The sequence below is a fragment of the Loxodonta africana genome, chromosome 7 (assembly GCF_030014295.1).
Source record: "Loxodonta africana isolate mLoxAfr1 chromosome 7, mLoxAfr1.hap2, whole genome shotgun sequence".
NCBI classification, from domain to species: domain Eukaryota; kingdom Metazoa; phylum Chordata; class Mammalia; order Proboscidea; family Elephantidae; genus Loxodonta; species Loxodonta africana.
The window spans coordinates 24,034,957-24,058,417 of NC_087348.1; the positions used below are offsets into that span (position 1 = coordinate 24,034,957).

General features: G+C 35.9%; 1 protein-coding gene and 1 pseudogene across 1 annotated transcript; both read left to right on the forward strand.

Annotated features, from left to right (window-relative positions):
* Positions 1–238: 238 nt before the first annotated feature.
* LOC100661970 (olfactory receptor 8J2-like) lies at positions 239–1,295 on the forward strand. The gene has a single exon (XM_003422984.3). The coding sequence runs from the start codon at positions 239–241 to the stop codon at positions 1,184–1,186; it is 948 nt and encodes a 315-aa protein (XP_003423032.2). The 3' UTR covers positions 1,187–1,295.
* A 3,034-nt stretch (positions 1,296–4,329) lies between these two features.
* On the forward strand, positions 4,330–20,556 carry LOC100654188 (olfactory receptor 5T7-like; annotated as a pseudogene).
* Positions 20,557–23,461: the final 2,905 nt, after the last annotated feature.

The following is a 23,461-nucleotide window of genomic DNA, read 5'->3' on the forward strand; positions in this document are numbered from 1 at the left end:
TCATTTACAGAAACAATTTTAAGAATCAGCCTCAGTTGTATTCTGATGAAGTTATATTTTGGAAATTTCTGAAAATGTGGGAGAGAAGCAATTAAGATATGACATTCCTAAGTGTGAGCAAAACTAAACAGATTTTAAATGAAACTGTAACAAGGAATAACCCCAGAACAGCAAAATTAATTTTACCTTTTATTAATTTATTTCCAATTCCCTGCTTAAAGAAGAAACCACACAATAAATGGCTCCAGGGAATCTCACACAGGTGACTGAGTTCATTTTCATGGGAATCACAGATCTTCCTGAGCTCCAGGTCCCCCTTTTCTTTGTCTTCCTGGTGATCTATGGGCTGACTGTGGTAGGGAACCTGGGCACCATCACCCTTACCAGTGTTGACCCCAGACTTCAAACCCCCATGTACTTTTTCCTTAGACATTTGGCTATCATTAACCTTGGCAATTCTACCATCATTGCACCTAAAATGTTGGTCAACTTCTTGGCTAAGAAGAAAACCATCTCATACTACTGTTGTGTGGCTCAACTAGGTGGATTCTTAGTTTTCATGGTGGCTGAAATTTTCATACTGGCCTCAATGGCCTATGACCGCTATGTGGCCATTTGCAATCCCCTGCTCTACATGGTGGTGGTATCTCGGCAGATCTGCCTTCTGCTAGTATCCCTCACATACCTCTTCAGTCTGACCACAGCACTGACTGTCTCTTCCTGTGTGTTCTCTATGCGGTACTGTTCTTCCAATGTAATCAACCATTTTTACTGCGATAACGTCTCTTTGCTAGCATTGTCCTGTTCTGATACTTACATTCCAGAAACAGCATCATTTACATTTTCAGGTGCCAATCTGTTTTTCTCCATGATCATTGTTATAGTATCCTACTTCAACGTTGTCCTCACCATTTTGAGGATACAGTCCTCAGAAGGGAGACAAAAAGCTTTTTCCACCTGTGCTTCTCACATGATGGCAGTCACTGTGTTCTATGGGACCCTCCTTTTCATGTATTTGCAACCAAGGACCAACCACTCATTAGATACTGATAAAATGGCCTCAGTCTTTTACACCCTAGTGATACCAATGCTGAATCTTCTCATATACAGCCTAAGGAATAAGGATGTGAAGGATGCACTGAAGAGATTCCTTAGTAACCCAAGGAAATTGCTCAATCTAATATAAATATATAACTACAGCTATCTTCTTTTAAGAGTCTTAATTTTCTCCTGACAAAACTACTGTTAAGTGAAGAGTCATTTTAAATGGTTTAAAAAAATATATTAATTTCAGTAGGAAAAATATTGATGCATTCTTTCCCAATTCAAAATACCAATCTTCCTAGATGGATAAAGGTTCCAATTATACAATGAAAACAAACTTACATATGTAATAAATAACAATTTGAAAATAAATACATACTTTAAATAAATTATAACTTATTAAAAGGTTTTGTCTGATACCCTCTAAATATGGTATCTGTTGTTGTTATGTGCCATAAAGTTGATTCGTACTCATAGTGACATTATGTACAACAGAAGGAACCACTGCCTGGCCCTGAGCCATCCTCATAATCATTGTTATGCTCTAGCCCATTGTTGCAGCCACTGTGTCAATCCATCTCCTTGAGGGTCTTCAAACTAGCTAGTGTATTTGTTTGCAAATGAGAAGAAACAGTTGCAAACCAATGGTATCTAGGTGGTGCAAATTGTTTTGCTAACCTAAAGTTTGGAGAACCAGACTCAACCAGCAGCACCAGGAAAGAAAAGGCCTTGAGATTCTCTTCCTTTAAGATTATAGCCAAGAAAATTCTACTCTGTAACACATGGGATGGCCCAGAATTGGAATGGACTTGCTGGTGTCTAACAGCAACAACATATTCTCTAAACAAGGAAAAGAAAACCTGCTAATGGGTGGTGGAGCTATATGAGAATCATTGCTTGAAAGATGATGGAAAGTCAGATCATTCTCCTTGACACACTCACCAGTTACCCAAGGACTAAGCATTTTATTATAATTTTACATTTTCTGTATTTTTATACCATATTCTCCACTAATAAACTATTGCACCATTTTCTCCATCACATGTTTTGTTAACCCATTTTTGTCTTACACTTAAAATAAATTCATAACACATGAAAGTAACATGTAGGGGAAATAACAGCTAAGCCCAAGAGTGCTTTGAAATACATGTGCCACAGCAGACTGAAATAAACATAAAATCATTCTACATTTTTCCTCCTCTCTCAAAGACATGTGGAAAAAGCAAAAAAAGTTATATTGAGCTAATCATGGTGGATAGTAAATGTTTTCCACACTATATTCTCATACTGAAATTTATCATGTAGAGTTTATTATCTTTAATATGAAACCATCAACATTAAACATCACTTTTTTCACATTTTTATTTAGTGTAATGAAAGTGTTAATAGACAAAAATGTCATCTCTTAAAAGTGGTAACAATTCTCAAGAAACCTACTGCAAAAAAAGAAAAAAAAAGCTAATAGTCATGTGAGTTTTTGGTTTTTGGTTTATGTACAATGCTACTACCCCGCAATGGCAGGAGGGAGGGTGGGTGTAGCAGGTGATGTAAGCACAGTGTCTGGAAATAAAATGAATATATGATCTTTTCAGGAAGGTCAGACATGAGGCACAACCAGGAACTCTGAGACTCACATAAATGAGCCCACTGCTAACTTTGGTCATAAACAAACAGAATAGCTGAGGGCCTGCAAGATAAAATATATGCTGGACATTTCTGATCTCAAAAGCCAAAAAGAGCTATAATTTAATCCTGTTAATCTTTAAGCTTTTCATGTTAATTGTTAATGTATTTCTTTGTTTTTACTTTATTCAGGGCTTGTTTGGCTTTGCAGCTTATAATTACAGATGTATATTTCTCATTAGAAAACTATTTTCTTTGGGCATGGCTCCTTGTGTAGCATTGAAGCAAAAGGCTAAACTCACATTACAACATTTGCAATGCTATTTAAAATAAATGAATGAATAAATAAACAGTTGTCTTAGAGTGGTTCCCACACATTGCAACCCCATGTGTGACAGGTAAGAACTTTCCTAGAAGGCTTTCAATGATCTTTCAGAAGTAGATTGCCAAGTCTTTCTTCTAAGGCACCTCTGGATAGACTCCAACCACCAAACTTTCAGTTAGCAGTCAAGTACTTAACAATATACAACATCTAAGGACTCTACCCAATGCAATATATTGGAATATAATATACAATTTATTTCATTGCTAAACATTTTTTTAAATGAATAAATGTTAAAAATGAGTTTAGTGTTTTTTACCTTTTTTATTTGGTTCACATGTATTTCCTAAAAATAATTATGCTGTTTTTTATATTACTTTCCTATTGCTCTAACAAATTACCTCAAATTTAATGTCTAAGAACAACACAAATGTATTATCCCACAGTTTTAACAGTAAGAAGACCATAGTTAGTCTAATTGCACTGAAAGCAAGGTATTAGCTAAGTGTATTCCTTCTGGATGCCCTAGAGGAGAATGTTTCCTGCCTTTTTCACCTTCCAGTGGCTATAAATATTCCTTGGATAGTGACCCCTTCCAGTTATCAATCCTACCACTCTCACTTTGGCTTCCATCTCTGTTTGGATTCTCCTGCATACATTTTGTCTTCTAAGAACTCCTGAGATTACATTGGGCCCACCTGGACAATCCTTGAACACCTTGTATCAGTAAAGTCCTTTTTGTCATGTAAGTAATATATTAACCCAAAAAATATATTCACAGTTTCTGGGAATTAGGATTTGGACATCTTTGAGAGTTCATGAAACAGTCTTCCACATCACGTTGGAAAGTTTTGTGAAATTAATTGCACCTATCTCATTTACTAAAGCTCAATAAAATAATCCCACTAAAATGTACACAATACATACCTGTTTTACATTACTTAGCTATAAATTTGTTCTATACAAACTATAAAGAGAGACCTCCTTGAATTAAGAATGAACAACAACAACAAAAAAATCTGGCTCAAAGATTGCAGACAGTGTTTACCCAGATAAACACACACTCACATATCATTTGTTACACTTTAGTTGAGAAATTTTGCATTAAGTCAATTAACCAACCAGGCATATTGGTCAAGCACACATTTTTAGTGAAGTAAGATATAAAAAACAATTTGTCTCTCAACTCCAGTCTCTATGGTCGAAGTTCACCCCATGGGGCATTAACACCTCCAAACTTCCATGATATGCCTATCTGGGCACTAAGGCATTTTCATGGCATCCTGTGCCTGAGCAGCCGCAGTAAACCCATGCAGGGGGTCAGGCACAGCAGGGGATACATGGCGATCGTGAAGCAAGTCACCATCTGGGCAAAGGTGTGAAAGTTAGGAAAGGCTTCAAACAGCTGCCCCAGGAGCCCACAGTCTGTACTTCAGGAGAGGCTAGACTCTCAGCCAACTCCATAAGGTAGGGATGTCTGGTCCGACAGCATGGTGAGTTTATAAATCTTGGGTGGAGCACATAATGAATCCCTCCAAGAGCCTGAGAATAAGAAATAAGATATTGATATCTATGCTCTTTAAAGTTTAAATATTTTGTTTTGACATGAAGTGCTTGATCAAATAATGATTTTTATATGATATGGAATAAATATCTATTTTGACTTCATCTATATTCCCAATTATACTATCAGTTAACATGTCACCCAGACTCTATATTCCACTCCTCATTTCTTTTTTTATGTTGGTGGTATTTTGCTCTGCTGCTTTACACGTGGTAGGAACTTTTGACCTCTACATGGTAGGAACTTTTAACCTCTCCTGTTCGATCAATGAAATTAGACGTACCTTGTGTAATATCCCCCTACCGCCTTCTACTCTTCTACTTTGTGGGGTCTGTAGAGATATTCACCATCTTGATTGTGCTGATGTATGGTTTCATTTAGTTGGCCATTCTGAAGATTCATTCTGCTGATGGGAGGTGAAAAGTGTTTTCCATTTGTGGCCCTCACTTAACTGGAGTGTGAGTTTACCATGAACAACCCTCTTCATGTACGTGAGACCAAGTTCCAGCTATACTTTGGATCACGGCATGATAGTGCCTATATTTGGCACTGTTGTGACAGCCATGCTGAAAACCATTATCTGCATTGAGGAACAAAGATGTAAAAGAAACAATAAAAAATGTGTTAGGGTGAAATATACAATAAAGCATATTTTTAGCAATAACAATTAAAAAAAAATCAAGAATCAAGACCTATGTCTCAATATGAAGAAGATATAACGAGAATGAAATTTTTGTTTTAGTTTATTAGTGTCTTTGTATTCTCCTTGAACATTTGAAATAAAGATGTCAACTCTCAAAGTATGCTATTTTAAAATGTGCAAAAAACTATGGCATGAATTTGCTTCTTACTATGTTCATACTGAGATATGTAAGTGTGTGTGTGTATATATGCTTATACAAAGGTTATATATGTGCATACATACTTATACATGCACATATATAATGGCTCTAATATACATATATATACGCAAAGACATATAGGTATATGATCTTTACTTAGAATATTGTATATTTTTGTTCTCTTCCTTATAAATATATACTTGGAAGTGGAAAAATTAGTAACACATTTATTTAGTGTGTAATTTTGGGGCAGTTCTACTCCATCCTATAGGGTCGCTATGAGTTGGAATCGACTCGAGGGCACTGGGGTAATTTAAAAAATAAAAATTTAGAAGTAAAGTTTTAATACATTTTAAAAAATGATTCGGGAGTTGTTTGAGCAGAACTTGTTTTCTTTTTCTAGTGAATTTTATATGTGCAGCAAAATCAGTGGACAATATATAGCTAATAAATTAATGAGGATAAATCCACAAGCATACATCTGAGTGAATTAAAAAATTTGCAGAATAAGACACTATTATGAAAAATAATTAAAGATATCTGCAAAATTATGTTTTGATGGGTGCATGAATATATAATTAACTAAGAACAATGAGAATATCAATAAAAGTTGTGGATAAGGGTTACCTCTGGATAAGGAGACTGGGTAGATAATGATAAAAGCTGGTGATTTAAATTCAACCAGAGACACCTCGAAAGACCTGCTGAAACTTTACAGCCGTTGAAAGGCGTATGGAGCATAGTTCTACTCTGACACATATGGGGCCACCCTGAGTCAAAATTGGCTGGATAGAAACTGGTATTAGGTATTAAAAAAAAAAAAAATTTTTTTTTTTTTTTTTAGGAATACCAAAATTCAGAAGGAAGAGGTGTATCCTGCACTAGAGTAAAGAATATCTTAGACAATGAGATACAATTTGTCATGGTTTCTTCGTCAAAGTTAAAATAATATTAAAGACTGATTACAGCATGGGAAACAAAACCCTGACGTTTAATTTCACATATTAGGATGGACATTTCATTCATTCATTTGTTCATTCATTCATTCCATCAGTCAGTGTGTTGGTTAACAAATATCTTTTGGACATCTACTTCGTCCTGGCTATTACTTTAGAAGCTGGTAATAAAAAGGTAAAATAATCAGACATATCCTTTCCTCTTATAAAAGTTATAGGCAAGAAAATGCCCCTGAGAAAGTAAGAAAGAATTGGTGATGACTTTTCATTGCAATATTTATTCATTATTTGAAGGAAGATTTCAGGCTGATGTGAAAAAATACATTTTTTACCCAAAATAATCAAATATGAAAACTGGAAATGATACCAGATATGATATATACTTTAATGATTTTAATAAAAAGTTGATATTTATCTTCTTTACAAACTTCACATTTTGAATTTGGTGAATATCATCTTGTTTTTACATAAGTACACCAGAGCTTGACATTGGAAGGGAGGTGCTTCGTCTTACATACTTTGCACATGCTGTCAGGAGGGATCAGTCCTTGGAGAAGGACATCATGCTTGGCAGAGTACAGGGGCAGCGGAAAAGAGGAAGACCCTCAACGAGGTGGACTGACACAGGGGCTGCAACAATGAGCTCAAGCATAACAATGATTGTAAGGATGGCGCAGGACTGGGCAGTGTTTCATTCTGTTGTGCATAGGGTCGCTATGAGTCGGAACCAACTCGACGGCACCTAACAACAACAATTTGGTATAGTGACCGCATATTCCTTCCATCTTCTTTTGATAGTTACTGTGTCATTTAATATTTTCTCCTTAGAATCCTTCAATATTGCAACTCGAAGACTAAATTTTTATTCTTCAGTTCTTTAAACTTGAAAAATGCCAAGTATACTCTTCTTTTTCTTGGTTTTCTAACTCCAGGTCTTTGTACATGTCATCGTAATACTTTACTCTTCTGTGGACACCCTTTGAAATCTTTTGCTCGGCTCTTATACTTCACCTTTTCTTCCATTTGCTTTAGCTACTGAAAGTTCAAAACCAAGTTTCAGAGTCTCTTCTGACATCCATTTAGGTCTTTTTTTTCTCTTCTTTCTTTTTAATGACCTCTTGCTTTCTTCATGTATGATGTCCCTGATGTCATTCCGTAAGTCGTCCTGTCTTAGGTCATTAGTATTTAATGCATCAAATCTATCCTTGAGATGGTCTCTAAACTCAGATAGGATGTACTCAAGGTCGTACTTCAGCTCTCAGGGACTTGTAATTTTCTTCAGCTTTAACTTGAACTTGCATAGGAACAATTGATGGTCTGTTCTGAAGTCTGTCCTGGCCTTGTTCTGGCTGATGATACTGAGCTTTCCCATCATCCATTTCCAAAGATGTAGTTAATTTGATTCCTGTGTATTTCATCTTGGGAGGTACGTGGGCAAAGTCACTGTTTTTGTTGTTGGAAAAAGGTATTTGCAATGAAGAGGTCTCTGGCCTTGCAAAATTCTATCATGTGACCTCCGGCATCATTTCTATCCCCAAGGCTATATTTGCCAACTACCCATCCTTCTTCTTTCTTTCCAACTTTCAAATTCCAATTACCAAAAATTTTCTTGCATCCTGATTGTATGTTGCATCAATTTCAAACTACAGCAAAAAAAAAAAAAAAAATTTTTTTCTTTTTGTAAAAATCTTCAATTTCTTCATTTTTGGCCTTAGTGTTTGCTGTGGAAATTTGAATAATAGTCATATTAACTTGTCTTCCTTTTTTCCTTGTAGCCGTATGGATATTATCCTATCACTGATAGCGTTGTACTTCAGGATGGATCTCGAAATGTTCTTTTTGACGATGAATGCAATGCCATTCCTCTTCAAGTTGTCATTCTGGGCATAGTAGACCATATGATTGTCTGGTTCAAAATGACCAATACCAGTAACTTTCAGCTCATTAATGCCTAGGATATTGATCTTATGGGTTTCATTTCATTTTTGTTGATTTCCAATTTTCCTAGATTCATCCTTCATACATTCGACGTTCTGATTATTAATGGATATTTGCAGCTGTTTCTTCTCCTTTTGAGCAAATGAAGGTCCCAAAAGTGTGACTCCGTTTATGTCATTAAGGTTGACTCTACTTTGAGGAGGCAGCTCTTCCCCACTCATATTTTGAGTGCCTTCCAACCTGAGAGGCTCATCGAGCACAGTTATTCAGAAACTTTTTACTGGCTAATTCTTTTCAGAAGTAGTTGGCTGAGTCCTTTTTCCTCGTCTGTCTTATCCTGATATGTTAGCTGAAACCCATCCACCATGAGTGACCCTGTTGGTATTTGAATACCAGTGGCATAGCTTCTAGCATCACAGCAACACACAAGCCCCCACAGTTCAACAAAGTGACATGCATGGGGGGGAATATCTCAATATAACCCAGGGCATAGAAGAGTATAAGGTGGTTGATGTGAGTGTCAGAATAGAAGATAGCAAGGAGTGGAGGGATACCACAAAAGACATGTCTGATTTCATTGGATGCACAGAATGAAAGGCTACAAGTCACTACTATGTGTAAAGTAGCATGCAAAATGTCACCAACATATGAAGCAGTCATGAGTGACACATGGACCGTGGGTGACATATTAACTGGATACAGAAGTAGGTTGTAGATTGCTACAGATTGATCATATGCCATCGCCACCAAGAAAACCATCTTGTGGTTCCAAAAGTAACAACCAGGAACGTCTTTGTTACATATCCAAGGAATGAAATGGCTTTATCCTCTGACAGACAATTAACCAACATTTTGGGGGCAAAAACTGAAAAATAGCAAAAAAAAAAAAAAATAGCAGGCATCAAAAAATGATATCGCGCTCAGAAATAGTGCATGGGGTTGTGGAGTCAGGAACCCATCATGACTAATAACACCAGTCCCACATTTCCCACCAGAATAAAAATACAGATTGCAAGAAATAGTAAAAAGAGATAAAGTTATAGCTCAAAATCACCTGTGAAGAGCAGCAATGTAAACACAGTGAATTCAGTGATGTTCTCCAAATGAATCTTGTGTGGATCCCGTCATGATGACAGCACTGACATTTCAGTGGATATTTATAGGTTCCAAATACAACTGGAATCTCTTGGTGCAAAGAATCAACATATTTGCTGCTAACTGCAAGCCTAGTGGTTCATTTCTAACCAGAGGCAACTCAGAAGAAAGAACTGACAATCTACTCTAAAAAACCAGCCTTTGAAAATCTTATGAATCACAGTTCTACCTTGACACACACAAATGGTTAAAACACTTGGCTGCTAATCGAAAGTTTAGAGTATGACATTCACTCAGAGGTGCCTCAGAAGAAAGGCCTGGTGATCTACCGCTGAAAGATCAGCCATTGAAGCCTTATGGAACACAGTGCTGCTCTGACACACATGGCATTGCCGTGAGTCAGAGTCAACTAGAGGACAAATTGTTGGTTGTGTTTATGACTTGTTGATTTCCATTTGAGAGGCTATAGACATTAACCCAAAAAACGAATCAATAATAAATGTTGCCTTCTATCAATTCCGACTCATAGCAACCCTACAGGGTAGAGTAGAACTGCTCTACAGGGTTTCCAAGGAGCTTGGTGGATTTGAACTGCTGACTTTTAGCAGCCAAGCTCTTAACCACTGTGCCATCAGGGCTCCCTATAGAGGCTAAAACCAAAATATCAAAGCCATTGCCATCGACTCGATCCTGATTCATAGAGACTGTACAGGACAGAGTGGAACTATCCCACAGGATTTCTAAGAAAGGCTGGTGGATTTGAAATGCCAACCTTTTGGTTAACAGCTGAGCTCTTAACCTCTGTGCCACCAGGGCTCCCTATAGAGGCTGGAAACACAAAAACATAGATTCTAATTTTTTTCTTTTTTTTTTAAGAAAACATATTCCATCAGTTCCTCAACTCTCATATAGTCACAAAGTCCGAAAACATAAAGTACCACGTGTCCATCAGAACAATACTACAAACACTAGGCTTCAGAAGAAAGAAAGCCATGATAGTGGCTACCAGGGATTATTAAGTGGATTCAAGGGGTTAGGAATTTTGTATGCATTACTGTACTGTCTTATTTATCTAGTACTGCTGTAACAAGTGGATGTCTTTAACAGAGAGAAACTTATTTTCTCACAGTCTAGTAGGCTAGAAGCCCATATTTAGGGTGTCAGATCCAGGAGAAAGCTTTCTGTCTCTGTTGGCTTTGGAGGAACATCCTTCTTGTCAGTCTTCCCCTGGACTAGAAGATTCTCCACACAGGAATCCCCAGTCTAAAAAATGTGATCTGGTCCAGGTGCTTCTTTCTTGGTGGTATGAGCAGCTCAGCTTCCTGTGTTCCTTGGCCTCTCAGCCCCCAGGTCTCACACGCGCAAAGCTCAGTAACTTCACCCATGAATACTTGGAGGCATCTCACTCCACCAAGAAGCCTCGTGGGCACAGGCATTCAGCTTTCTCGCCTGTGGGTCAGCTCCAACTCTGTCTGGTACTGGTCTCCTTGTTCTGTTGCTGCCAGTTCACTGTTGCTGCATGTCCTCTGTTGCTATTTATCACCATCTGAGCCTTCTCCTCTGTTAACAGGTCTCTGCACTTCCTTCTAAACCTTCCATTCATTCACAGTTTCAAATCGGTTCCACGTTTTACGTATCTGTTAGAGCATCACCCCACTCTCACAGTCCCAGATTCTGTCTTAGTTACCTAGTGTTGGTATTACAGAAATACCACAAATGAATGGCTTTAACATAGAGAAAATTATTTTTTCACAGTCTAGTAGGCTAGAAGCTCAAATTCAGGACATCAGCTCCAGGGGAAGTCTTTCTCTCTCTGTTGGCTGCAGAGGAAGGTCCTTCTTGTCAATCTTCCCCTGGGCTAGGGATTTCACTGCACAGAAATCCCCATCCAAAGGACGCCCTCTGCTCCTGTTGCTTCTTTCTTGGTGGTGTAAGGTCCCCCCAGTCACCTAATTCAGGTTTAAATATCAAGGCATATACTTTGTAGGAGATTAAAGTTTCAAACTTCTTAAAATATTTTGTATGTGATGAAAATTTTTTCCTCCTACCTGTGGAATTGAACTGCTCACTCAATTAAAGTACGTTATGATTGTGTTTGGATTCTTAAACCTGTCTCTTGAGCTCTTCTTTTAGTTCACAGGGGATGCACCAAGGAGAAAAAAAGCTAATTGTCTTTTGAGACAGAAAAGTAACAACAACAAAAAATAAAGACAGACAGACGGATGGACGCACACTTCCCACAATAGCAAGAGAATGGTTCTGGAATAATGAACTACTTGATAAAAATGATTAAAAGAATCACTTTGACTTCCGGAAAATTGATCCCTCAGTGGAAAAGATTATGGCTTAGTATTGGAAAATAAACCTAACAATAGAGAACATATTCCTAGCCCTGATGCTAATTAGCTATGTGTCTTTGGTTAATAAATTAAATCCCCTGATATTCAGTTTCCTCCTTCTGGAAATATGATCTGCTTAATTCTCTCCAAATCCCGTGAACATGTACATTATTGAATAATGTGAAAGCAAAACATCTGTCAGAATTTGTAATGGTTTAATAAAAATAACTCTGTCTCTCATCTTAATTATAAGTGCTAGATATCTAAGTTCTATGTGTTTTAATGTTCGGGTCCTGAAAGTTTAATATAAGAGATAAGATATTAATACACATTAACTTTACTATAAACAGGTAGATAAGAAGTTAGAAAAGGGGAAACAATGTTTCATAGAGATAACTATTAATATTCTATGTGATAGAACATTAGAGATCTGGCAGAGTAAAAGATCAAAGGTTTTGAACCCTAGAGGGTCTTTCTTGTCTTCGTAATCTCATGTAATAACTTATAGATTAGAAGCAATGCTGCGTGGAGCCTAATCATACTAGATTTAGGCATTCCGTAATTCTGTGGATAGTAGTTTTTGCAGAAGCACTGTGTATAGGAAAAACAAATCTATAATATCCAAAGGAAATATCTAGCCCAATAACAACAACATTGTCTTTTCCACGACAGAAGCTGTCCAATGTAATCAATCTGCCATCAGGTAGCTAGGTGGTTGATCGCTCAGGGGGATGGCATCATACTGGGTACTCAGGTTTGATCTCTGCTGCTTGCAGATTATGCAATCAGCAGTAGCCATAGTCAGGTTGTCTTTGGAGAGTAGAAATTCATGTTGCTGAACTCATGCATAACCTCCATGACTTCAAACATGAATGAACCCATTGGGCAATGACAGGATCTGCCGGGCAAAGAAGCTAACTGGTATACATAGAACAGGTCATCCTATTAACTTGACAATTAAAACCTTCCTTTGCTAAGGTCACTCATTGGTGAGTATTCACATGGGACACAAGCATCTTCATATTTTTTGCCCATTCAGAAAGGTCTATTCACATACCTCTTCCCCAGACATCCCTTTTACAAATTTTCCAATTACATCCCTTCCAAGTCCCTGACCATTCGACAAAACTATTGACCACTATCACAACTTTGTCCATTTTCTTTATAAGCAAACAACCTGGTCCGTGTCTGGTTGGTTTTCCGCCTTTATATTAAAAATCTATAGCCTTGACTTTAAAAACTAGCTGTTCAATAAATTAATCTTTTCTTCAGAGCAGGTGTTACTTTCACAGAGTAAAGAGTGACAAGAAGAAAGCATGAGAGATGATTCTGGGTTACTGAGTTCCATCGATCTACAACAAGATGGATAGACACAGTGACTGCAATATTGGGCACTAGCATAGTAACATTTGTGAGGATGGCATGGGAGTGGGCAGTGTTTCCTTCTGCTCTGCATAGGGCATCCATGAGTCGGAGCCAACTCAATACTACCTAGCAACAACAACAATAGATCTACAGGTCTTGGCTGCCAAAGTGATATTTTGCACTTGGAAAGTGTATTTTGGTGTAGCTGTCTTTTCTGAGACCTACATCTTCGAGAGCACATCTTCTCTTTTTTGAAAAGTTCCTTTCCAGTCTTTCCTCCCTAAAGCAAAAAAAACCCAGTTTCCTCCCTATTCCATTTAAATTCTCCTCTTGGTAAAGCCTTGTCCTTTTTTGAAGGAATTGTGTGGTGCTTACTTCTGAGATCCACAATGACCCAGAGCTCCATCTGAGTCTCCCGCAATCCTTTTGTGATTCTGTCTTGTGGGTTCGGGTGAGGATGGAAGAGCAGTCACACATCTGCAGTTGGGAGCCTGAACGCTTTTCCCATTTTCCCAGTAAATTGCTCTCTACTTTCAGAGTCCGGTTATGAAGTTTCCAGGGTTAATAATAACTAAAAACCAAACCAAACCATTTGTTGTCAAATCAGTTCCAACTGGTCCTATTAATACTTCCCTCTTTGTTTACCCTGTGCCTGCTGCTGTGGGCACCTTAATACCTTAAAATTCTTAAGCTGGCATTAATGGAGGTCTTTTGTGGTTTAGTTTTATCAAAGTTACTTTTTTTTTTTTCTTTTTATTTTCTCTTTGTGCTTGTTGTTTGTAAGCGATTTTTAAGAAAGTGCTCTAGGGGAGATTCTGAGTTTATTAGTGAGAAATTTCTTTAATTACTTTCTGCTTACTAAAAATTTCCTTTTAGCACTTTGGTTGTTGTTGTTGCTGACTGATTTTATAGCAAAGGTTTTCCTCAGATGTCATAATCTCTGTTGTCTATGCATTCTAAAAGTGAAAAGTGAAAGGAATTCTCAATGTCAGGCTGCATCATTTTATTCAGCTTTTGGTTCCTGTGTCACCTCATCATAGAGGCTCACACTACATCCTCTTAAAAACACATCTGATCCCCACGACGCCTTCCTTATCCCTTGTCGTGGCTTTGCTTCCCTTCATAGTGCTTATAGTCTGTCCTTGTTTATTGGTTGTGTTTCTCTGCCACACAGTAATCTATCAAAAAAACTGTTCAATAAACACATGGATGGTTATGCAAGTTATTTCTCTGCTCCACACTTCAGTTTTCACTAGATTTGCTGATTCCAACTTGGTTGTCCATCAGAAGCATCTGGAGAATTGTAGAAAATTTTAGTTTCTGTTAGTCCTGCTTGTCTACCAGGGTTAGACTTCTCTTTGTGTTGCCACGTGGGTGCATGTGAGTGTGTGTGTGCGCATATGCACTTAGTGTTGTGTATTAGTGTTTAGTGTGTGTGTATGAATGTATGTGGGTGACAGTAATGGAAGAAATTTTTTTGGTGAGCTATTAAGGTTTTTCTTCTTGCTTTGTCTCAGATTCATCTAAATCTTTTTTAGTATTTATTTTGTTTGCTGTTTCATAACAGAGCATTTACTCAAATGTCATAATTTGTATTGTCTGTGTTGTTATTATTTCATCTGAGCAAACTATACATTAGTATTTTGTATTCTGGAATCACAAAATATACGCCTTATGAAGTATTCCAGATTCTTAAATATTGGATATCTCCTTCTCTATGTAACTATTACATTTTTGTACTTTTTATCACTTGAATTGTTTTCCTTACAATAAATTCAAAATCAATGCCTTATTTACTTCAAACACTTTATAATTAGAATAGTTTAGAAGTATAATGAATATGGATGATTATTCAACAATTGATATATTACTGTTTTACCTCATTACATTTTAGTATATTTATTGATTTGTTGCAATATAAAGTGGGTATGAGGACACTGGGTCTCACAGAAGCTAAGTGCTAACCCATAAAATTTTATCTAATATTCCCCAATCTATTATATAATGTTAAAGTGTATTTTTCCCTAAGGCATTATTTTAAATCAGAATTCAAAGAACTTTATTCATTCAACAAATGTCAAGATTTTTTTCATATTATTCAAAAACTATTTACTTCTTTATGATTGAGCAAATCATTATGTTGCTATTTTGAACCCAAAGTTAATTGGGGAGTATTCCCCTCTGGGCATCTCCTATGGGCTTCTTTAGCAGCAGGGTAAGTAGATATAAAAGATCTAAATAAAATCAATCATAGTGTACCTAACCTGCGTTTGCTATTGTGTAGGTAAGAGAAAATATCAGATCATTTGCAGAATATTTAGGAGAAAGTGTCTAAAATATCACGGTAGAATATGCGGTGATATCTGCAGTATTACAAAACAACCTTTGGTTCTTCCATATTGCATTGGCATTTTTATATATCCATCAAAATCTGATATGTGCAGAATTCTACCCACAACCTTAAAACCCATACTTCTCAGAAAAGAGCAGAAAAAATAGAAATATTAAATATTAATTATATGCTTGTAGACACAAGCAAGAGTCTCCAAAGTAGATGTGTGCTTTTATTTTCCTGATGGAAGAAGATAGTATAGCTCAAAGTAAGAACAATGAGAAGAAAGGTCTGAACTTAATATAGCAAAGAAAGCAAGAATATTTGAACTGTTTAACTTCACGGAGGCTTATATTTGGATATAAATAATGAGGGGTAGATAAATAATTTAGATTTATTTTGTTAGCTGCTAAATCTAGAAGTCAATTCAGGTTATCATCTCATAATATTTCTCTGACATTGATGACTTGAAAGATACCCAAACACTGCAAGAATGGTGTTTTGTTTTATTTATCATGTGGGAAGGGACAGTTGCAGAACGAAGCCATAGTGTAATAGGAGGCGGTATAGAAGGATGGAAAGAACGTACACTTTGAGATCAGGGAGAGCTGGGATTGAACCTTGGCTCTGGTACTTATTGTTTTGAGGAGTGCTATTTTTTTTTTTTTTATAAAGATATGATAAAGTAATGTGTAGGAAGTTCTATTCTTGCAGCAAGAGCTCAAAAAATGATAGCTGTTATTATTTCTCTCCTTTGTATTGTTACTGTTTCAGTGTTGGGCCTAAGATATCTAGAGTTATCCTCTTTCTCACGACATTATATTTATGGAAAAGACTTTATGTTAATTTCTTAAGATTGATCCTTCTAAATTATTTAATAATCATAAACAGTTTCTCTTTACAACTTTGATGCTTTTCCAGATGTACTAATACTGACTTAATCGTAGTCAGTATAACTTTTCATCTGACTCATAGCAGAAAAGCTGGTTTCGAGAGAAGTTTAATTCTAGTGCTTAACATTTTTTTTTTTTTACATTTTCTTTATAGAAAGCCAAATTAACCTCACTGTAATTGAAGAAACGGCAATGTTGTAATCTGTGTGATTTTATTGTTATCAGTGGATTACACAACTCATGAAATTCCTTTACTCTCTAAAGAATAAACTTATTTCACACTGATGAAACTTTGCTGATAAAAATTATACTATTTCTGTGATATGAAAAGGCAGAAGAAAATGACTAAATCCACTTTTATAGCCCCCTTTAATCATAATACAATTTATTTGGTTTGATACTGACAAAATAATGTTTGAGTGCATATTGATTATCGCAAAACAGATATTAAATATGCTTAAGTTTCTGGGTACACACGTTTCAATGTTTTGGCTAAAATATTGTTACCCAAATTTGATTTACAAGAAGAAACACATCTGATAAAAAAATTTCTATCATATTTATGTTTCATTGATGACCCAAATTTGAAATATTTAAAAGAAATTGCTCTGCATGTTTAATTACTGTTCCTGGTTCTATGTGTGCATGTATGTGTTTGTTTGTGTGTATGTGTGCACACGTCTGAATTGTGCATGAATGGCTGCTTCATTGAACCCTTTTGCCAGTGTAAAGAGGAGTAAACTTCAGAGGGAAAATCTAACACCACACACACCTTCTAATCACAGAACTGAACAATGAACATGTATTTGCAGATTCTAAATCCTGGGTCAAGTATTCTGCACCATCGTAAATTTAGGCACATCATTGAACTGAGGTCAAAGTTTGCATTAAAAAAAAACATCTTTTTCTTTAGACTTGTAATCATATTTTTAAAAATATAATGAATTGATTTCATTCTTCAGTCACCAAAGTTTCTATTTCATTTCTGTTGAATCTATATTTGTCTTATCAACATAATCACTTTTTCTCAATATCCCTTCAGTCATTATCCATGTTCTCCTCTCCCCCGCCAGTGGCATTTTTTCAAAATAAGAAATATATTAAAGAATTCCCGAATTAAGCCAGTAAAACATTTTTAAAAAAATTAAAACGATATATTTAAAAGCATTTTATAGTGCTGTAGTCACTCAAAAATATAAGATTAATTAAAGTAGATGGTTTTGGACTTCCAATCTGTTTTGTCTTAAATTATTTTGTCCAATAAAGAAAATTCAGTCTAAAATATATTGTCTTCTCTAACAAATCTTTCAAGTATTTTTTTCCTCTAACTTTATTCATTACAAAATTCCTACAGAAATATTTTCTCTAAATATTTAAAATTCTTCTAGGTAATTCTGATCTTATCTTTCCCAAGATTCTACAGGCATTTGGGTTTGTTCTCTGTTATATCACTCTAATCTAAACGATTCTCTTACTGAGAGATCCATATATATATTCAAACTGGAGCTTGACTTGGGTCACTAATTAAAGTAGTTTACAGATTGTAATTTCTAGCAGATTATGTACCCATAAGACTGACTCAAATTTCCTAATCAGTAAATTAGAGTAATTTAAGATAAAGTGGGGGGAGAACATGTAAAAATATATATATACATATATATAATTAAAATAGCATTATATATTCTCCAAAAATTGCTATTTCATGAGCTAATAATTTGAATTCCAGAGTAGGTAACTCTTTAGCTTCTGATTTGTTTATCCATGGGACCATTCAGAAGATAGTTAATCTATTGATTCCACAATTCATCTCTTTCATTGTTTTTAATCTTAAATCTTATATCTACATTCAAAGGTACTTTTTAAAAATATTTTTTGTATATTACTTTAATAATAAAAGTTACTTAACTGTTATTTCAGTAAGTCCACAATCAACAACACATAAACAAGTGTAAAATTTTTAACGAAAATACCTTGGAAGAAAATACTTTGAAATCATGAAAGCCATAATTTTTTTAACATCTTCAATAATTTCCTACATTTTCACCAGTAATATTTGAGGGAGTAGAAAAACATATCGATTGTCAAAAACAACAGTGGCTAAATATATAGTCAAAAAAGGACAACACAATACCATGAATTTGGGAAACATGTTTGAATGAAACATAGGATGTCATGTAATTTTGAATTCAGTCATGGTGAATCTTTCCCCCAAAAGACAAGTTGATAATTTCCATTCAGTGAAATTCAAAAATTAGTAATGGAACTAGAAAATATTCAGAGATTGGCTTATTAGATGTCACAATACCGGAGGGTGATACTTTATAAGACCAACTCCAATCAGCATATTCTATATTTTAAATTGTTTTAAAGATTAAATTTCATTAATTTATTTTTCTCTTTTAATATTCATCCCAATATTGTAAAATAAAATTAATATTCTCATTCTGCAGGTGAGAAGATTCTAGCAAATAATTTTACACAACTACTGAAAGAGCTACAACTCTGGTATTAGATTCTAATGCTCGGTCCATTGATATATTATCTCAAGAGTTTGGATGAGAGAAAGAAATTTCTTTGAATAAACGGCTAGTGTAAATGGCTAGTTTTAATGAATAAACCAGTTAACTCAATTATTTTGGTAATGACTGATATTAACCAATGAGGAAATGTCTTTATTTTCTATTTAATTCTGCAGAGAGTGGTCTGACCCTTTTATTCACTATCTGGTCATTGTCTTATGAGTTGCTACTGGGAAATCATGCATTTCTGAAAAATTAGTATGAGGACATAGCTAACATTCCTTTAAGTCATGATATTATGCATCCAAGCCACAAAAATAAAAATTGTGATTTCATGTATATTTTCAAGTTTGTTCCATGAAGTGACAACATGAAAAATGACACAGAAGTCACCACATTTGTATTGAAGGGCTTCACAGACAATCTTGAACTGCAAGTAGTCTTATTTTTTTCTATTTCTAGCAATCTACCTCTTTACTCTGATAGGAAATTTAGGACTGGTTGCATTGGACATTGAGGATTCCCGGCTCCACATTCCCATGTACTATTTTCTGAGTGTGTTATCTTTCTTGGATGTCTTTAGTTCCTCATCTATTTCTCCAAATATGTTAGTAGATTTTATGTCAAAGACTAAAGCCATTTCATTCCTTGGATGTGCAACACAAATGTTTCTTGTTATTACTTTTGGGACCACAGAATGCTTTCTCTTGGCAGCCATGGCTTATGATCTCTATGTAGCCATCTACAACCCACTTCTCTATTCAGTTAACATGTCACCCAGAATCTATGTGACACTCATCATTGCTTCTTATGTTGGTGGTATTGCACATGCTACTTTACAAACAATAGCAACTTTCAGCCTCTCCTTCTGTGCATCCAATGAAATCAGACAAGTCTTTTGTGATATCCCTCCACTCCTTGCTATTTCCTGTTCCGACACTCACATTAACCAGCTTCTAAACTTACTCTTCTACGTTGTGGGTTCTATGGAGATATTCAGTGTCCTGATTGTCCTGATCTGCTATGGTTTAATTTCGTTGGCCATTCTGAAGATGCATTCTGCTAAAGGGAGGAGAAAAGTGTTTTCCACCTGTGGCTCCCACCTAACTGGAGTGTCAATTTACCATGGAACAATCCTCTTCATGTATGTGAGGCCAAGTTCCAGCTATGCTTTGGACCATGACATGATAGTGTCTATATTCTACAACATTGTGATTCCCATGCTGAATCCCCTCATCTACAGTTTGAGGAACAAAGATGTAAAAAAAGCAATTAAAAAAGCATTTGGGAGAATAAAGCATATCTTTAGCACTAAAAATTAAACTAAAAAAATAAAGAATCATGGACTGTGTCTCAATAGGAAGATATGAAAAAAATGAAATTTCAGTTTTAGTTTATTAGTGTATTTCTACTCTTCTTGAATATTTTGAAATAAAGATTGTAGTCAACCCATAACCTATGCTATTTTAACACATACTGAAAAACTGTGCCATCAATTTGTTTCTTACTACTTTCATGCTGATATATGTATGTATGTGTAGGGGTGTATGGGTATATACACACATACATACAATGATACTGACATGTACATATGCACATATATGTGTATATGATCTGTACTTAGAATATTGTATCTCGTTTATCTCTTGCTTATATTTTAGGAAATGAAAAAATAATAAAACAATTATTTAGTAGAGTTTATTTTCAGACATTAGAAAATTTGAGAAATAGAGTTTTAATTATTTTTAAAATATGAATCTGGAGTATTTTGACTAGCACTTTCTCCATTTTCTAATGAATTCTATAAAAAAGGATCCAGCAAAATCAGTGAACGCTATATAGCTAAATAAATCAACATGGATAAGTCCACCAATATACACCTGAATAAAAAAAAAAAAAATTGCAGAATAAAACATTATGTGTTATATAAAGTAACTAAAGACACCTTCAAAATTATGATATATTTTGATAATGAGTGCATAAATATATAGTAACTAATAACACAAAGCTTATCAATGAAGAATAGTGTATTAGAGTAACCTCTGGTTTAGAAGACACTCTTTGCATAATGGTAAAAGTTTGAATGTTTGAATCCACCCAGATGGCCTTCAGAAGAGGTACTGAAATATCACAGCAGTTGAAAACCATAAGGAGGGCGTTTTTACTCACACACACGTAGGGCCACCATTAGTCAGAAGTGGCTGGCTGGAGACTTGTGTTAGATATTATGAAGACCAAAATTAAGAAGGAATAGTTGTGTCATGCACTAAAGGAGTAAACATTTTAGAGAATGAGTTCAAAGTTGTTGTGATTTCTTTGCCAAAGTTCAAATTACATTACAGATTGATTGCAACACTGGAAACAAAATTCTGATGTTTGATTTCAGATTGTAGGATGGCTATTGCATTCATTTGTTCATCCCATCAGTCAATGAGTTAGTTCAAAAATATCTTTTGGGCACATACTCTATCCTGTGTATTATTTTAGAAGTATGTAATAAAAGGTAAAATATTTGGACATACCCCATTCCCTTATAAAGGTTGCAGGCTAGAAAATGTCACAGAGAAAGAAAAAATTATTATTTATATTTAATTGCAAGATTTGTACATTATTTGAAAGACTATTGCAGGCTGATGTGAAAAAATACATTTTCCACTCAAATCAGTTGAATAAAAAAGCTAGAAATGATACCAGCTATGATTCATAATCTGATAATAATAATAAGAAGTTGATATTCAGACTCTACAAAGTCCACATTTTCAATTTGGTATATATCATCTTTTTTTTTTATATATATATAATTTTTATTGTTCTTTAAGTGAAAGTTTACAAATCAAGTCAGTCTCTCACACAAAAACCCGTATACACCTTGCTACACACTCCCAATTACTCTCCCCCTAATGAAACAGCCCTCTCTCTCCCTCCACTCTCTCCTTTCCTGTCCATTTCGCCAGCTTCTAACCACCTCCACCCTCTCATCTCCCCTCTAGGCAGGAGATGCCAACATAGTCTCACATGTCCACCTCATCTAAGAAGCTCACTCCTCACCAACATCCCTGTCCAACCCATTATCCAGTCCAAGCCATATCTTAAGAGTTGGCTTCGGGAATGATTCCTGTCTTGGGCTAACAAAAGGTCTGGGGGCCACGACCCCTGGGGTCCTTCCTGTCTCAGCCAGACCATTAAGTCTGGTCTTTTTATGACAATTTGGGATCTTCATCCCACTGTTCTCCTGCTCCCTCAGGGGTTCTCTGTTGTGCTCCCTGTCAGGGCAGTCATTGGTTGTAGCCAGGCACCATCTAGTTCTTCTGTTCTCAGGATGATGTAGTCTCTGGTTCATGTGGCCCTTTGTGTCTCTTGGGCTCATAATCGCCTTGTGTCCTTGGTTTTCTTCTCTCTCCTTTGATCCAGATGAGTTGAGACCAATTGACGCATCTTAGGTGGCTGCACACTACCATTTAAGACTCCAGACCCCACTCTTCAAAGTGGGATGCATAATGTTTTCTTAATAGATTTTATTATGCCAATTGACTTAGATGTCCCCTGAAACCATGGCCCCAGACCTCTGCCCCTAATACGCTGACCTTTGAAACATTCAGTTTATTCAAGAAACTTCTTTGCTTTTGGTTTGTTCCAATTGTGCTGACCTCCCCTGTATTGTCTGCTGTCTTTCCCTTCTCGTAAAGTAGTTCTTACCTACTATCTAATTAGTGAATACCCCCTCCTACCCTCCCTCCCTCCCCCTCTCTTAACCAGAAAAGAATGTTTTCTTCTCAGTTTAAGCTATTTCTCAAGGTCTTATAATAGTGGTCTTATACAATATATGTCCTTTTGCAACTGACTAATTTCACTCAGCATAATGCCTTCCAGGTTCCTCCTCATCTGTTTTTTTTTTTTTTTTTTGAAGTAAATGCACCAGTGCTTATTCTTGATTCTACAAGGGAAGCTTTATGTTAAGTTCTATCCCCAATTTCGTATTAAAATTTTCCATTGGGCCAGAAACCTGTGCTTTCCAAGTCTATGATTTTCTTAATCCAAGGGCCAGGGCACTACCCAGATCATATAAAGGTGTATTAAAAGAAAAAAATATGATGGAATCATTTCATGTGTTTGTAATTTGGTATGATCACTTAAGCAAGTCCCTAGGCTGTCTCCACACTTTCACTGCTTGGGTAAAATTTTGAGTGGAGACTTGCCTAATGAGCCTTCAATTTGTCTTTCTTTCCCTGGGGAATCAGACTTTTATCTGGGAATCCTAGCCCTCATGTTCAGGGATTGAGGCCTAGAAACAAACATATTTTAGTGAGGTCTTCAGGGACTTCAGACCTTTGTAAAACTGTCTAGCATGCTTCATGGAGTAAACTTAGGAGTGAATCTCAGCCAATCTCCCTGCACAGGTAGGTTAAACCGAATGTTTTCCCTCTTACTAGGTCTAGATGTGACAACTAAGTATCTTGAAAGCTCTATCGATTCGAATCAAACTCAGAACTGTAATGATTCCTTCTCTGTCCTCTTTCCCAAGTGACTACAATCTTTGCTCACTGATTGCTAAGTGGTAGTGACAGCCGTGTAACGCTTTAAGTAACAGTCAAGCATTCCTACTGACAAATGAGACCGAGCATGGTTAAG

Excerpts from the sequence above, each read along its gene's own strand:
- LOC100661970 (XM_003422984.3), top strand. The coding sequence starts at position 239 with ATGGCTCCAGGGAATCTCACACAGGTGACTGAGTTCATTTTCATGGGA.